Source organism: Giraffa tippelskirchi, chromosome 2 (assembly GCF_054371585.1).
Source record: "Giraffa tippelskirchi isolate mGirTip1 chromosome 2, T2T-mGirTip1v1.2.pri, whole genome shotgun sequence".
NCBI lineage: Eukaryota > Metazoa > Chordata > Mammalia > Artiodactyla > Giraffidae > Giraffa > Giraffa tippelskirchi.
The window spans coordinates 140,025,990-140,042,657 of NC_137276.1; the positions used below are offsets into that span (position 1 = coordinate 140,025,990).

Sequence of the window (16,668 nt, forward strand, 5' to 3'; positions counted from 1 at the left end):
CAGAACACTTGTTCAATGGTTCACGATCCTGATGATGACTCTTATACTCCCTTTCTTTTTAAATATACCTTGCATTTTGTACATCATTCCAAATTCTCATCTGTAACCTCATAAGATTTCAGAGATCAAAGTTAAGTTCCCTTGCTATTCCCACCAAGCAAATGTCAAGGTCACACATCAAGGAGATGTAACTGGAAGAGAACAATGCACTCCTCCCTGAGACATTCCCTAGAACTAAACTTCTCAATATCCTGTGGGCAACACCCAGGCCTGTTCAGTATTTGAACTGAGGCCCATACAACCTGAACAGGACTTTCACAGTGATCTAGACTCTTGCCTAAAATGTGATCTACCTTAGAGCAGGTGGCTGGGGCACATCCTAACCCCACACTAGGACCAAGCAGGGATTCTTTAATTCATGAGCCCATCAACCCATTCACATAAATGTTACAAGTTCTCAGTCCATTTGGGGATAACAATGCATCGGCACAAAACCACTGTCCACAGATTCCAAGAACATCTCTGCATAGAACATCACTTTACCATCCTTTCTTTGTTCCATTTCAAGGTATATTCAAATGTGTCACTGAATAAACACACACACACACACACACACACACACACAGACAAGAGTGGCACAGCCTGGTAAGTGGCTAAATCTTCCTGCAGGCTGCTGGTCTTGCTCACTGAGGTTCTTTTTGGAGCTAATGGGGAAAGCCCAGCCCACCCATCACAGGCTGGCTCAAGAGCAGCAACTGTAAAGATGAACACACAGCTCTCTTGTACCAGAACATGATGGTTCACTGACACAGACAATCATTGGGGAACATGACAAAAACCCTGACTCACTTACTGCATGGGAGGCATTCAACAGAAAACACAGACAAAACAGTCTGGAGATGGTGGATGGATTAGGCTGTTCTGATAAGACTCCAGGCCTCGGCAGGCCTCCTACCACCTGTCCAGCATCTTGGGAAACCGAGTGTTTGTGCAGTGTGAACCGAAATGCAAATACGAAGGCGGTGGCTGGACTCTCTGTCCCCACCTGCCATAGCAAAGTCAAATTAAATGGCTTTCAAGTCTAGGAAGCTTGAACTGGTTTGAAAGCCAACACAGCTGAAAGGAAATGATGGAACTGGGATGAGAAAAGCTCCAGACTAGTCTTCAGACAGGGGAAGAAGATGCTCAGGAAACTCACGCAAACTCCTACCTTAGGGTTTTTGCTCCAGATATTCCCTCTGCCTGCAGCACTGACCCTAATTATGTGCAGACTGACTCTCTCCCCTCCACGCAAGTCTTCACTCAGATGCTCTGCTCTTAGTGAGGACCACCCAACCTCTCTCCCAGCATGGCCAGACCCCTCCCCCTTTCCCACTTCTGTTCCCCAGAGAACTGATCCCCTTCTGACAACTGTGTAATTGACTCATCACTAATTTATTATGTTTTTTGTTCACTGTTTGGGTCCCCTACCCACAACACACACACTTGATGGTGAAGTCCACGAGGGCAGGGAATTTTTGCTTTGTTGACTGGTACATAGTATTAGAACAGTGCCCGGCACATAGTAGGCACTTCATAAATACTTGTCAAGTGAATAGACACATGAGAGAAAGGAGCAAAACCTAAATGTCTTAAGGCTAGACCCTCTGTAGAAGGATGGTTTTGTTTGTTTTTGTTCACACAACATGTGGGATCTTAGTTCCTCGACCAGGGATCGAACCTGTGTCCTCTGCAGTGAGAATGCAGAGTCTTAACCACTGGATCACCAGGAAAGTCCTTAGACCTTTTGTAGATCATTTAGTCCAACTTTTCATTTCACAGAGGAGAAAAAATGACTTAAGATCACAGAGCAACTAAGCACCAGGTTTTAATCAGAGCTGGGTCTCCTGCCTCCCAGGCTAGTTCTTTTTTTAAAACTATCATCACAATGTAAGAACCTAACAACTCACTTTAAAAAACTTATTAGGGACCCATAAAATAATTGCTTCAGATTCCTCCTTTGTCTATAGGTAGCTTACAGTGCTGGTGACTCAGATGAAGGTGTGGTTGAGACTCAGTGAGGCACATCCCAAACCAGTGCTCAACTTCCTAGAAGCAGTGTGAATAAGTCAGACAGACCCAGATTCAAGTTCAGGTTCCTAATTTAACTGCATCCAGAAGACCACACAGAGCTCAGCTTTCCACTACCCAATAGACAATTGTGACATGTATGTATGCAGGTATGCTGCCTAACACAAAACCTGCCACACAGTGGGCTCAAGAATAATTCATCATTTCCTTGTCTTCTACTGTGAGGTAAGACTGCCTTTGCCTGTCCAGTTTAGCCTGCTATGGCTTCCCTCGAATTGGGTGTGGCCAGTACTGTTTGTTGGCTAACCCAGCAGGCATTTCAACCTGTACTGCCCTTGCTGCCTCCATTTCAGAGCACAGGAAAGCTAAACTTGGTACCCAGATTTCCCTCAGCTAAGGATGGCAGTCAAGGAAGTGACCTAGTTCTGGCTGCTGAGACCCAGGCAAACATCTTCCAGGAAAGCTTTTGCTTTTCCTGAAATAAATGACAAATACAGCTGGTGTCTTGACAACTCTTTCCTACTTCTTAGTGCCTTGAATACAAACATGCCATCTGGAATTACAGCATCCATCTTGCAACCATGAGGCAATAAGTCAACAAATTAAGGATGACAGGGCAGTAAGGTAGGAGCCCATGTTTTGAAGACATCAATCAATACTCACCTGCCTTCCTCCAGACTTCTGGTGGCACAAGAAATGTAAGTATGGCTAAAAACATTTCTTAGTGATCGTATGTACAGAGCAATCATTTGAGGAAGCATATTTCGATAGTAAGGAAAAAGAGAGGTCCCAGTTGTTAGGTGACTCTCCCTTTATCCCACCAGAAGCAGGAAGGGTTAGTGAAAAGAGTGATGTTTCCTTCATTCCATACACAGCATCTCAGATTCTCTCTCTGGCTGCTTTCCCCAACCCCCCTAAACAATCCCTTCAAACAAAAGATCACAACATCCCAACTCCAGTGCATCCTTTGTCACATGACCAGGCCAGAGATTATTTCTTCTTTAAGCCTTCATTTGATATCATTATTAGGATTTTTTTTTTTTCCTTTTTGGGATTCTCTTGTATTCCAAAAGGAACATTTATATTCCTGGCCATATATACCCAGAGCTGCTTGTAAGCTATGCTTAACTGCCCATGCTAGAAAGTAATAAACGTCCTTGACGGGCCTTGTTTAAGCCTTTGGATATATTAGCAAGTCCCAGAGACACTTCAGAACTTAAATACGGGAGAAAATGTTCCAATTACAACTGGCAAGACAGATCACAGGAGACAAGAGAGGGAAGAGGGAGAAATAAGATGAGGAGAGAGTTGGGAGAGATAAGTTTCCTCCGTGGCCATGGTGTGACTCATTCTGGCAGGAGTTGGGTAATTCATTATTCTAGAGGTGCTGTGCAGCCTGGCAGGCAGCATGATTAATAGCCCAGTGCTGTGTGCATCACCAACAGAACAGAGACAAATTCTAGTGCCTCCGAGAAGGCAGAGGCAAGCACACAACTTCTGGCTGGTGGGGGGCCAGCTGGCACAAAGGAACTTGAACATAACAAGAGGGCATTCCTCTTGGGGCTGGGTTACTCAACAAGTGAAGAGGACTTTCAGAAGGCCAAACCAGCCATACAGGGAGAGAGAGGTGGGGCGAGGGGGCGGGCAGGAGAAGAGCCCCAGTGTGCCCTGAGAGGTAGAAAGAACACATGCTGTGTAGCGTGCAGACCTGGGGTGACCCCCTCGACCCTCTGAGCCCACGTCCTCACTGGTAGCACGAACAGAACACCTATCTTGCACGGTTAATATGAGAATTCAGTAAGATATGCAGGATACTTCCTTGGTGGTCCACTGGTTAAGAATCCGCCTTGCAATGCAGGGCATGCGTTGGTCCCTGGCTGCGGAATGAAGATCCCACATGCCTCAGAGCAAAGTCCACGTGCTGCAACAATTGAGCCCATGTGCCACAACTAGAGATCTGCGCACTACAACGAAAGATCCCATGTGCCATAGCTAAGACGCAACACAGCCAAATAAATAAAAAAATATTAAAAATAGTAACAATTAAAAAACAAGGTATATATGCAAAGTTCCTAACACAATGCAGTGTACATAGTGGGCATTTCACAAATACTGGCACAGACAAATCCTGAGGTCCGATTATCACTGACTGGCAGTTCAACGCGCAAACCAATGAGTGACAAGGAGCCCTGGTACTCCAAGAAGTTTCTGGGATGTTATAGGAGTAAACAGGAAGCTTAGAGGAAGCAAACAGGAAAAGGTGTGCCCTTCTTCCTCCAGCCTTGTGATCTATCCAGATGGCCAAGCAGAAATGGGGTTAGCTGAGTCTTGACCCCATCACCCCTGAGCAGAGGCTAGCAGGGTGGTCTAGAGCTCACAAACAAGAGCTTCATAACAGGTGCAATTGGTGCAGTAGAGTCTACCAAGTTTTGCCAAGACCAAGAAATCAGTCTTTTTCTTTTTTTAAACGAAGATCAGAAATCAGTCTTTCAACATGCAACTTATTTTCTTTTTGGAAATGCTACACCTGAAAAAAGCAAAATGAATTTATTCTATGTAGTCCCTAAGGGCAACACCTTAATCTAGAGGTATAAGTTGTAGAGAAGCAGATTCTGGCTCAATGTAAGCAGAAAATTAGAGGTGTCTAGTACAAATAGGTGGCTCAATGATTTTTTTAGGTCAAAATGTCTCTAAATGGCAGTACCTTCATATTAAATATAAACATGAATATTAACTACCATACATTGCCTCCTTATCAAATGGTATTGAATTAATTCCTTTATATATATCAGTTCACTTTATTCTAAAATAGCCTTGTAATATACAATTGTTACTCCCACAGAGGCTCAGAAAGGTTAAATAACTTCCCTGAAGTTACACAGTGCAAGGAAGTGATGTCTACATTTTAAACCAATCCTATCCAACTTCAAAGGCCTGACATGCCCTACATCATATACACTACATTATATATAAACAAAACCAAGGTGGTGAGATCAGGGTGACTGAGGCCATTCAAGCAGAGGTTGTTCAGTTGCTCAGTCACGTCTGATTCTTCACGACCCCATGGACTTTAGCACATCAGGCTTCCCTGGCCTTCACTATCTCCCGGAGTTCGCTCAAACTCATGTCCATTGAGTGGGTGATGCCATCCAACTGTCTCATCCTCTGTTGCTCCCCTCTTCTCCTGCCTTCCATCTTTCCCAGCATCAGGGTCTTTTTCAGTGAGTCAGTTCTTTGTATCAGGTGGCCAAAGTTTTGGAGCTTTAGCTTTAGCATCAAGTCTTCCAATGAATATTCAGGATTGATTTCCTTTAGGATTGGTTGGTTTGTTCTCCTTGCTGTCCAAGGGACTCTCAAGAGTCTTCTCCAGCACCACGAATTGAAAGCGTCAGTTCTTTGGTGCTCAGCCTTCTTTAGAGGTAGTTATTCATAATCTCATTTCTCCCAGAATTCCTTGTTCATCTGCATTTGTAATGTGACCATGGGGAAAATATTGGAAGAACAGGTTATTTTCTTCACCTGGGGATCAACCGAGAGCCTGGATGAAGTGGTAGTATGTCTGACTGAAAAGTCCTATACAAGTGGGTGTGAGCATGGAGCATGAGGAATATGTTGAACGGAAGTTTGTCTCGGCCAGTAACAGTAACATTGGTGTCTGTATCATCCTTTCTTCCTGCCACATGGGGATGGGAGCTTTGTTGAAAATTTCAGTAGACAGAGGTCAGGCCTCATGTGAGAGGCAAACCTCACTCTGCAATGTGAAGATCATCCTCTCACGAAGCACATCACATACACCTCCGTGAAGCTCCCTGACTAGGCAAGTGCTCGCTTTCTCTCCAGCTGGGCCTCTTACCTTCGGGGGTGCTTTTCATTCTGTCTGAATAAAGCCAGTTATCTGTAACACAGGAGAATGAGTACTTGCTCTACAGCCAGAGCACAATACTCACCCAAACCCTGCAGGAGATATCTATGTCTTTAAATGGTCCACAGCACCTGTGTGCAAAGTCTCAGAGTTTAGGTGAATAACAAACGACATTAGCACAGATCAGGCCAGTGGATGGGCGGTGGGGTTGAGGGGATACACCATTTCATCATACTTCTCTTACTGGACTAAGCTACTATAAAAGCATGACCAGTATATGGTTTAAAAAACTACAACAGTTACAGAAAGATATATCAAATAAAATGTTTAACATGTACATTCTGCTCTGTTTATAACGAATAACCAACAAGGACCTACTGTGTAGCCCAGGGAACTCTGCTCAACGTTAAGTGGCATGCTGGATAGGAGGGGAGTCCTGGGAGAGAATGGATACCTGTGTATGTATGGCTGAGTCCCTTTGTTGTCCATCTGAAACTATTGCAACACTGTTAATCAGTTATACTTCAATATAAAAAGTTAAAAAAAAGAAGTTTAAGTTCTCCATTCACATGCCATTCATCCATCGGGTAGCGGCGAACAAGATTCTACTATGTGTACTGTAAGCTGCTTTGTGTGTCTCACACTATATCTTGGAATCTGTCCAACTTCAACATACACACTATCTCGTTGTTCAGATGGCTGTGTAGTACTCCTGTGGACAGCTGTGCCAGTCTTTATTCAACTATGAATGGGCTTTTGCCCACAGAGAACTTCCTTTAGTGAGTAGTCCCGTTAAAGCAATAAATACATAGGACTATAAAACACTCGGCAAATCCCATCTAACTGAAATGAAATTCAAGTTAAAAAAATAACAATTTAAACAGCCTAGGAATTTTGAACAGTTTTATTAATTCCAAGTCTTTTGAATGCTTATTATTAAATGAGAAAGCTTTCATTATTGCCCCACATACTTATCAGGAAAATGAAACCTTGCCTTTTGCTTGAAGTGTTTTGACAAATTTTCTGAAAACAAGAAAGGAAGGGCTCTGGGGAAAGTGAACACACCAGGCAAATGAGATTCTGGCGCTCCTCCTTAGGATAGGGGTTATTTTCAGTCAGTGGCTTACTGTGCCCGGTAGATATCAGACAAAACCAGACTGCAATAAAAAGCATGGGCTCTTCAGCCTATTTTCTTATATAGAAGCTCCTATTTTATTGAATTGCTATAGTTAAAAAAAACACACAGCAGTTTCTAAAGACATTAGGTAAATAAAATAACACTCAGGGGCTTTCATGGTGGCTCAATGGTAAAGAATCTGCCTGACAATGCAGAGACACAGGTTCGATCCCTGCCCCGGGAAGTTCCCTTATGTTGCATAACAGATAAGCCTGTGCACCTCAACTGTTGAGTCTGTGCTCTAGAGCCCAGGAGCTGCAACTACTGAAGTGGAGTGCCCTAGAGCCCATGCTTCACAACAAGAGAAGCCACCTCAAGGAGAAGCCTATGCACCATGACTAGAGACTAGCCCCTGCTTGTTGCAACTAGAGAAAAGCCCGCATAGCAACAAAGACACAGTACAGCCAAAAGTAAATTTAAAAAATCTAAAAAAGAAATAATCATATAATAAAACCAAACTATATTCCTTTGCATTTTGTCTTTATTTTAAAGAAAGGGCTTTTAGAAAGAAAACCCGACAAAGCCCAGTGGCCTTCAAGTCATCTTTTATTCTAGACGTGCCCTCTAGGCTGAAAGTATCTACAACATGTGAGAGACTGAAGTGCTAAAGTCAGTCTCTGAGGATAGGATACACACTGGGTCAAATGGACAACCAAACACAGCAACAAACCACTGAACTTTGATAAGGTTGCAAATAGACTTTCTAGTAAAAAACTGCATATACAAGTAGAGCTTGGCTAATTCCTTTTGCATAGTGAGTATTCAATAAATACACACTGAGTGAATGAATAAATGGTTTTGAAAGTCAATGTATTGTTGAGCTGTCTCCTGGTGACAGGCCACATTCCTAAGAATAGTCAACAGAAAAAAAGGATAAGATCTGATGCTGAGAAAGAAGTAGAAAGACTATTTAAAGTATAGCTTCTTCTCTGATCCACAGTAAAACTGCAAAGTGGTTGGAACGAATCTTCAAAGAACCCCCAAATCTTCCTTTCTGCTTGGTCTTCCTAATCCACCCTTTTGTTGCACTCTTTCTTTCACTCATGACAAGTGGCCAGCGAAGCTCATATTCTTGCCATGACTTCTTCTTCCTCTTAACAACCTACGTTTATGACAATCCAAACAAAGTAAGTTGCACTGAAGGTCTAAAATGCCTGATTTGGTTGAATTTGTTCTCTCATCACGATCCTTTCTTTTTTAATAAGACACAGAAATTAATCTTTGATTTCCTAATGTCTCAGGACCTTCTAGCACCTCTGAAACCTCCCAGTGCAGCACGATGCTCCCTGTGGTTATTCATACATCAGGCTTTGTTCACACTAGGATTATGCATTAGGCTCAAAAATTTTTCACCGACCCCGAGCTATATCACTTAATCTGACTATAAACTATAATCTGAAGAAAGAGATTCAAGGTGTCAGTTTAATTCAAAGCTTCGGCTTGATCAGAGGAGTCCTCTTCTAGATACTCTACTGAAAATAGCTAAGTCACAGGGATCTATTTTATGCCATAGAACAAAAGTCCCATATATATTACAGGCAGACAAAATACTTACAGGCTAAAATGAGGTTAAATGTTTGAAACACTCTGATTTTCTATGGTATGTTATAAAGCAATTTAAAATATCTGTGGCCAAGATATAGACCAGTTAGCACTTGTTAAGTATAACTATAGTTTGAAGAACTGCTTATAGCCAATCATGGTACACATATCTGGTCTGGGACATATATTTTGTAGTGGCTCCTCTGAAGGGACTTGCAAATTAAATTATTTAAATGTGCTTATCATTAACAGTTTAAATAAATGACATTTATTTTGGCAAGAGATTAATTTTTAACTTGGCAGCTGTGTTCAGACAGATTGTTGTCAGGTTATTACAGTGACTGTGAAAGAAGGAGGAAATTTACAGAAGATTATTTTGTTTTTCGACCTTCAAACTTGCATTTCTCCAAAGAGGCAAATAATTTTGTCAGTGCCCTGAGACACTGGGTCCCAAAGACATTGCAGTGTGTGCATCTTTGTGACCTGATTTCAATAATAACACCAAATGTGGAGAACTAAAAATGTTCTTTAATAGAGGAATTCTTCAAATATACTCTTCAGAGGCTGTTTTGTTGGTAAATTGGACATTTATATTTTATATATTGGATATTTATACTCCTATATATATTTATGTAGGAGTGCATCATAAAGAAACATGGTAATATTTAGGAAAAACTCTGAACAGACAGCTTGGAGATATGGGGGTCAAGTCTGTGAGAAGACCACTAACTGGGTGTGCATTGTGTAGTTCCCACATCTGTAAGATGAGGGTATTCCAAAGTAATCGTTAAAGTTCTTTGGTGAAAAGTCCATGCACCTGTGGAAAGAGGATGGCTTCTTGGAGAAGGAGAAAACTTCCGCCTCTCCACTTAAACACTGCTTTGAGTTACTAGAAATTTTCCAGTTGATGATACAAAATATCAAACCACAAATCAAATTTCTATCAAACACGGCAATAGGCTATAGAAACACCGTAAAGTAGCTACTGACATCCCATCTGATTCTCTCTCATTTTGAAAAGAAACTCTAATAATTAAACTTTGAACTGTATAGAAATGACTAAATATAATTATTTTTAACCAGAAAAAGATGACCTAAGAAAATGAACTCATGTCTTGGTTTCTTTTAACATAGAAAGCTCTCAGAATACATATGCTCTGCCAAAAATCTAAACTATAACCAAAATAGAAATCTATTTTCTAGTAAGAAGTAAGAGAAGGTTAAAAGAACATAGAAAATGGTTTAAATATATATATACATTTTTTTTTTACAAATAGGCAATGAGATATGATGGGTGAGTTTGTGAAAAAGATTCTCACTTGAACGTCATAATTTTAAACTCAAGAAATGTCTTTTAGTTTTCCCTTTGGATTATACAAATCACAAGCCCAAAGCCATGAGCAAACTCTCTATAAGTCTCAGGGTGAGATGTTTAGGCATGCCTGGAAACTTGAAGAAGTAAGAAGACATACCTTGAAATCATACGTGGCATCTGGGTTTTCATCACAGGCAATAACTTCTGGCGCCATCCAGTAGGGTGTTCCGATGAAGGTATTCCTCCTGCCCACTGTTCGATCAAGCTGGGCACTGACTCCAAAGTCCACTAGTTAAGGGAAGACAAATGAATAGTCTGTGATCTAAGGTCTTATACGGTGATAAAATGAATGGGTATTTTTTTTATTGTGGTAAAATATACAACATAATATTACCATTTTAACCACTTCATAGTGGACAGTGTTGTGGTATTAAGTACATTCAGTTTCCAGTGTAACCATAACCACCATCCACCTCCAGAACTTTTTCATCTTTCTCAACTGAACCATTAAACACTAACTGCTCTTTCTCCTTCCTGCCCCAGGTGCCTTGAAAGCACCATTCTACTTTATATCTCTATGAATCTGTCTACTATAGACAGATACTTCATATAAGTATAATCATGCAGTATTAGTCTTTTAGAGACTAGCTTATTTTACTTAATGTAATGTCCTCAAAGGTTAATACATGTTGCAGCATGCATTAGAATGTCCTCCCTTTTTAAGACTGAATATTATTCCATTGTCTGTAGGTGCCACATTTTGTTTACCCATTCATCTGTTGAGGGCACTCAGGATGCTTCTTCCTTTTCACTACTGTGACTGCAGTTAAATTAAATGTATATATTCAGTTATTTTAGATTGGAGTATAGTTGCTTTACAATGTTCTGTTAGTTTCAGGTGTACAACAAAGTGATTCAGTTATAGAGATACATAGATGTACTCTTTTTCAGATTGTTTTCCCATAGAGGTTATTATAGAGTATTGAGTAGGGTTCCCTGTGCTATACAGTAGGTAGGTCCTTGTTGATTATCTATTTTCATATATATAGCAGTGTGCACATGCTAATCCCAACCTCCTAATTTACCCCTCCCCCACCTTTTCCTTTTGATAACCATGTTGATTTTCTATGTCTATGAGTCTATTTGTTTTGTAAATAAGTTTATTTGCATCATTTGTTTTTCAGATTCCACACATAAGTGATATCATATGATCTCTGTCTGACTTACTTAATTTACTATGATAATCTGTGTGTGTGTGTTAGTTGCTCTATTGTGTCTGACTTTTTGTGACTCCAAGGACTGTAGCCTGCCAGGCTCCTCTGTCTATGGAATTCTCCAGGCAAGAATACTGGAATGGGTAGCCAGGCTCTTCTCCAGGGGATCTTCCCGACCTAGGTCTCCTGCATTGCAGGCAGATTCTTTACCATCTGAGCCACCAGGGAAGCCCATGATAATCTCTAGTGAATGTATATGTTTAAACTACATATATTAATATAAATGGATAAAGTGCACCAATGAGAAAAGCACAAGGAGTTACATCTGGTTATATCAGGGCTCCATGGAGGACCAAAAATAGGTGTTAAATAAAAGGCAAGCTTGGATCATAAAGGAGAGTATTTAGAGGATGCAAAGAAAGTGGTAATCAGCCAAGTTTCCGGAGTCAGACTGTCTAAATTTGCATCTCATTTCTGACACTTAATCATATGTGACCTAGTAGATAAACCTCTTGGAGCTTCATTTTCTTAATCCATAAAATGAGGATGCTGAGAGTCACATGGAGGTGCTGTTATGTTTAAGTGAAATCATCTACCTTCAAGCATTTTGTACATGATCTGGAACATAACAGTCTCTCACAAGTAACTGTTAATAGTGATGAGTGAACATTCTGAGGATAGCTTATGTAGTCAGTACATATATAACTGTTTTCCCTACTTAATGTATGCTTTTGTTTTAAAAGGGAATATTCATGAGATGAAAGCTTGGCCCCAAATGCTAACTAAGAAAAAAAATGGAAATTATATATTTTAACAAAAAGGCAAAAGTGAATGTTTGGGATATAAACAGAGGAGATATTTAAATCTCTTTGAAAAGAAACAATCATATGGACAGTGATTCTTTTCTAGAAGACAAATTGCATATCTTACAGGATATCTGTCAATGTACACTCTTACTTATATACATCAAGCAGTCAAATGCATGTGGGCATTCTCTACCTTATCTGGAAACTCTCATATTTATTGTGGGAAGGGCTCTAATGGAAAGGACCAGAGAAAAGGATTCCCTCACTGATAACTCTGGCAGACGGAAGCGGGATAATCAATATGTGTGTAAAACAGACTATCAAGCATCCATTTTGTACAGGTGTCCTAAGTAATAATGAAATCGATGTAAATAGCACTTAAAATATAGGGGAATATAGCAGGAAATTCATTATTCTAAATGTGTTGGATATTTTCAATTAAAAAATAAGTCATCATTGTTCTGTTACAGCAGCAACAACATAAACAAACGATAAGATATAGGAAACCATTTCAAGGTCAGCCACTTCTAATCTAAAGGCTCTTTGCTTAAAAAATAAGCTCAATTATTTCTACACATTGATTAAGCACATGGTTCTGCTTATAATACTGTATACCAGTTCACTCCTAAAAGTGCTTTTAAAAACATTTTTTTTTTAAATAGGAAAAGAAACACGTTCCTTTCCATTCTAGGTACAATGACCTCCAAATACACAGTGATGCCTTTACATTCATTATTTTAAAAAAGAAAAACAGCTGAAACAATCCTACCAATTCCTGTAATTCCTAGGCTCACCGGATTCTGTTCTTACCTAGTTTAACTTCTGCATTTTCAGTCAGCAAGACATTTTGCCCTTTAATATCTCGATGAATCACTTTATGCTGGTGCAGGTGACTCAGCCCCTGGAGTTACGGAGAGTTGGGAAGGGTTAATAGGAATATAAATCCAGATGCAAAAAACTATATTTTGGATGTTAATGATCCAAAAAATTTAAACTTACCCAGAGATACTTTCACTATTGTACTCGTATCTTTCATGTGGTCATAATTCAAATGTAGCACAATGTTCATTTATTCTAAACTGCAAGCAACTGATCAGTATAAACTGAAATATATAGGCAGTCCTTACAATAAATACACGGTACTGGGCTAAATGAAACACTTGCATATCAACGTTGATCTCGGGTAACAAGGAACCACACAAGCCATGATATGGTTGGTTCCAACATGCACATGTTTCAGCTAACAGCACTCTGAAAAGTCAGGACCACCTGTATTCGTCAGCTGGTACCTGGAACATCTACAGAGTCTGTAGAGAAAACTGACTTAACAGAAGTCCCCACTTTTGGGGACAATTTTTAAGTTTAAAAGTTATCTTCTATTATGTAATTTTAATTAAGCACAGTATTACTCAGACCAGCCAAGAAATTTCCCATTAGCTTTAACCAATGTTTCACATTAAAAAAAAGGAAAACAGCAATTTTTACTTCCTTTGTGAATGTTCACCACTGTCATTTTTAGTGCTTTATGATATTTGTGACTTTGTGCTTATTATGTGAAATAATTATTCAGTGACATCTCAACCTCATTGTGTTCCATTTTTCCGTGAATTATCCTGACTTTGGCTTTTATGTGGTATGAGTTCTAAAAACAGACTTGTTCTAAGGTGGTTTCTCAGATACACTGTAACCTTAAAGAATCTAAAATTGGCATACTGAAGCAAATCATATTATATCAGTTCAGTTCAGTCGCTCAGTCGTGTCCGACTCTTTGCGATCCCATGAATTGCAGCACACCAGGCCTCTCTGTCCATCACCAACTCCCGGAGTCCACGCAAACCAATGTCCATCGAGTCGGTGATGCCATCCAACCATCTCATCCTCTGTCGTCCCCTTCTCCTTCCGCCCCCAATCCTACCCAGCATTAGGTTCTTTTCCAATGAGTCAACCCTTCACACGAGGTGGCCAAAGTATTGGAGTTTCAGCTTCAACATCAGACCTTCCAATGAACACCCAGGAGTGATCTCTTTTAGGATGGATTGATTGGATCTCCTTGCAGTCCAAGGGACTCACAAGAGTCTTCTCCAACACCACAGTTCAAAAGCATAAATTCTTCAGCGCTCAGCTTTCTTCACCGTCCAACTCTCACATCCATACATGACTACTGGAAAAACTATAGCCTTGACCAGACGGACCTTTGTTGGCAAAGTAATGTCTCTGCTTTTAAATATGCTATCTAGGTTGGCCATAACCTTCCTTCCAAGGAGTAAGTGTCTTTTAATTTCATGGCTGCAATCACCATCAGCAGTGATTCTGGAGCCCCCCAAAATAAAGTCTGACACTGTTTCCACTGTTTCCCCATCTATTTCCCATGAAGTGATGGGACCAGATGCCATGATCTTAGTTTTCTGAACGTTGAGCTTTAAGCCAACTTTTTCACTCTCCTCTTTCACTTTCATCAAGAGGCTCTTTAGTTCTTCACTTTCTGCCATAAGGGTGGTGTCATCCGCATATCTGAGATTATTGATATTTCTCCTGGTAATCTTGATTCCAGCTTGTGTTTCTTCCAGCCCAGCGTTTCTCATGATGTACTCTGCATAGAAGTTAAATAAGCAGGGTGACAATATACAGCCTTGACGTACTCCTTTTCCTATTTGGAACCAGTCTGTTGTTCCATGTCCAGTTCTAACTGTTGCTTCCTGACCTGTGTACACGTTTCTCAACAGACAGGTTAGATGGTCTGATATTCCCATCTCTTTCAGAATTTTCCACGGTTTATTGTGATCCACACAGTCAAAGGCTTTGGCATAGTCAATAAAGCAGAAATAGATGTTTTTCTGGAACTCTCTTGCTTTTTCGATGATCCAGCAGATACTGGCAATTTGATCTCTGGTTCCTCTGCCTTTTCTAAAACCAGCTTGAACATCTGGAAGTTCATGGTTCACGTATTGCTGAAGCCTGGCTTGGAGAATTTTGAGCATTACTTTACTAGCATGTGAGATGAGTGCAATTGTGCGGTAGTCTGAGCATTCTTTGGCATTGCCTTTCTTTGGGATTGGAACGAAGACTGACCTCTTCCAGTCCTGTGGCCACTGCTGAGTTTTCCAAATTTGCTGGCATATCGAGTGCAGCACTTTCACAGCATCACCTTTGAGGATTTGAAATAGCTCAACTGGAATTCCATCACCTCCACTAGCTTTGTTCGTAGTGATGCTTTCTAAGGCCCACTTGACTTCACATTCCAGGATGTCTGGCTCTAGGTGAGTGATCACATCATTGTGATTATCTGTGCTTTTATATCATTTTATATATATATATAATATAATATATAAAATATAATATATATATAATATATATATTTACATATTATATCAGTGCTTGCTAATTCAAGGTAATGGATATCCAAGTGTTGTCATTTTTTTATTTATAATTTTCTGTACTTTCCCCATGCACTGTAGCTCTGCTCTGGTTGTAAATCAGGTGACCAGAAGAAGTGAGTCTGTTCATGGACCCTCCGTTCTATTTCCTTGGCCATTTGTCTATTCTTATGACAATACCACCCTGTCTTAACTACTTAGCAACTTCCTGAAAACTGGCAGCATAAATTTTTCCCCTTTGTTCTTCAAAATTGCCTTGATTATTCTGGGCCTTTTGTTATTTCCATATAATGTTTTATAAATCAGCTTGTACATCCACAAGTGTATTTAGAAGGATTTGAATAGGCAGCTTATGATACCAAGGATCAGACTGGGGAGAAATAACATCATTACAATATCAAGCATTCTAATTTATGAAATAGTTTTATGTTTTGTTCCCTTATATTAAGAAGGCAGAACAAATAAATAAATGTCAAGCAGATCTGGTATAGGAATGTTCAGTGGACGTTATTAATAGCAAGAGATAATTAAACTGATCCAAACAAACTAAAATTTGACCAGTTTTCTTCTTCCTGAAGAAATAAGTTCCCTGAAGGGAACTCAGCAAATATGACACTGCTGTCCAGACTGTCTGACTCTCGAATTTGTGGGCAAAATTGGGCAGATGGGCACATTCTTGCCCAATTGTTTTGACTGATTTTAGAGATTGTCTCAAAGAAACTTTTTAAGGTAAAATCAGTTAAACTAGGTTTTATGTACTAAAATGGCTAATGTCATGCAAGCCTTAAATTAGTTATAAACTTTCACAAGTTGAAAACTCAAACAAGTGACCAAAATATCCTTAAACAATCCTTCTCCTAAGTGGAAAACTATCTCTGCGATCTAAAATCAGATTTTCAATTGGAAACTCCATAGGAAATGAATCCCAGGTTAAGGGAAATCACCCAACTAACCCTTCAAATGAGAGTGCACGTGCCTATTCAGCTTTTTTGTTGTGTGTGTGCTCAGTTGTATCTGATTCTTCGCGACCCTATCGACTGTAGCCTGGCAGGTTTGTCTGTCCATGGGATTCTCCCAGCAAGAATACTGGAGCGGGTTGCCATTTTCTCCTCCAGGGGATCTTCCTGACCCAGGGATCGAACCTGTGTCTCCTGCATTGTCAGGCAGATTCTTTACCACTGAGCCACCTGTGAAGCCTATTCAGAATGGCTCTCCCTTCATAACAGCAGACCACAACACATACCACTGCCACCATCACTGTTAGAATAAAGCTCTAAGGAGGTTTCTGACATGAATTACGAAATGAAT

At 40.2% G+C, this 16,668-nt stretch overlaps 1 protein-coding gene across 23 annotated transcripts in view; it reads right to left on the reverse strand.

Annotated features, from left to right (window-relative positions):
- TNIK (TRAF2 and NCK interacting kinase) overlaps positions 1-16,668 on the reverse strand; it is a 403,607-nt gene that overhangs the window by 116,324 nt on the left and 270,615 nt on the right. For 21 of the 23 annotated variants that reach the window (XM_081570916.1, XM_081570915.1, XM_081570911.1 and 18 more), the window contains exons 6-7: positions 12,797-12,887; positions 10,124-10,254 (exon numbers count right to left, since the gene is read on the reverse strand). In XM_081570916.1, the coding sequence (XP_081427042.1) occupies positions 10,124-10,254; positions 12,797-12,887 (222 nt within the window). Of the gene's footprint in view, positions 1-2,018; positions 2,166-10,123; positions 10,255-12,796; positions 12,888-16,668 lie in introns of those variants that run through there. The other 2 variants (XM_081570918.1, XM_081570917.1) reach the window with 1 other exon arrangement.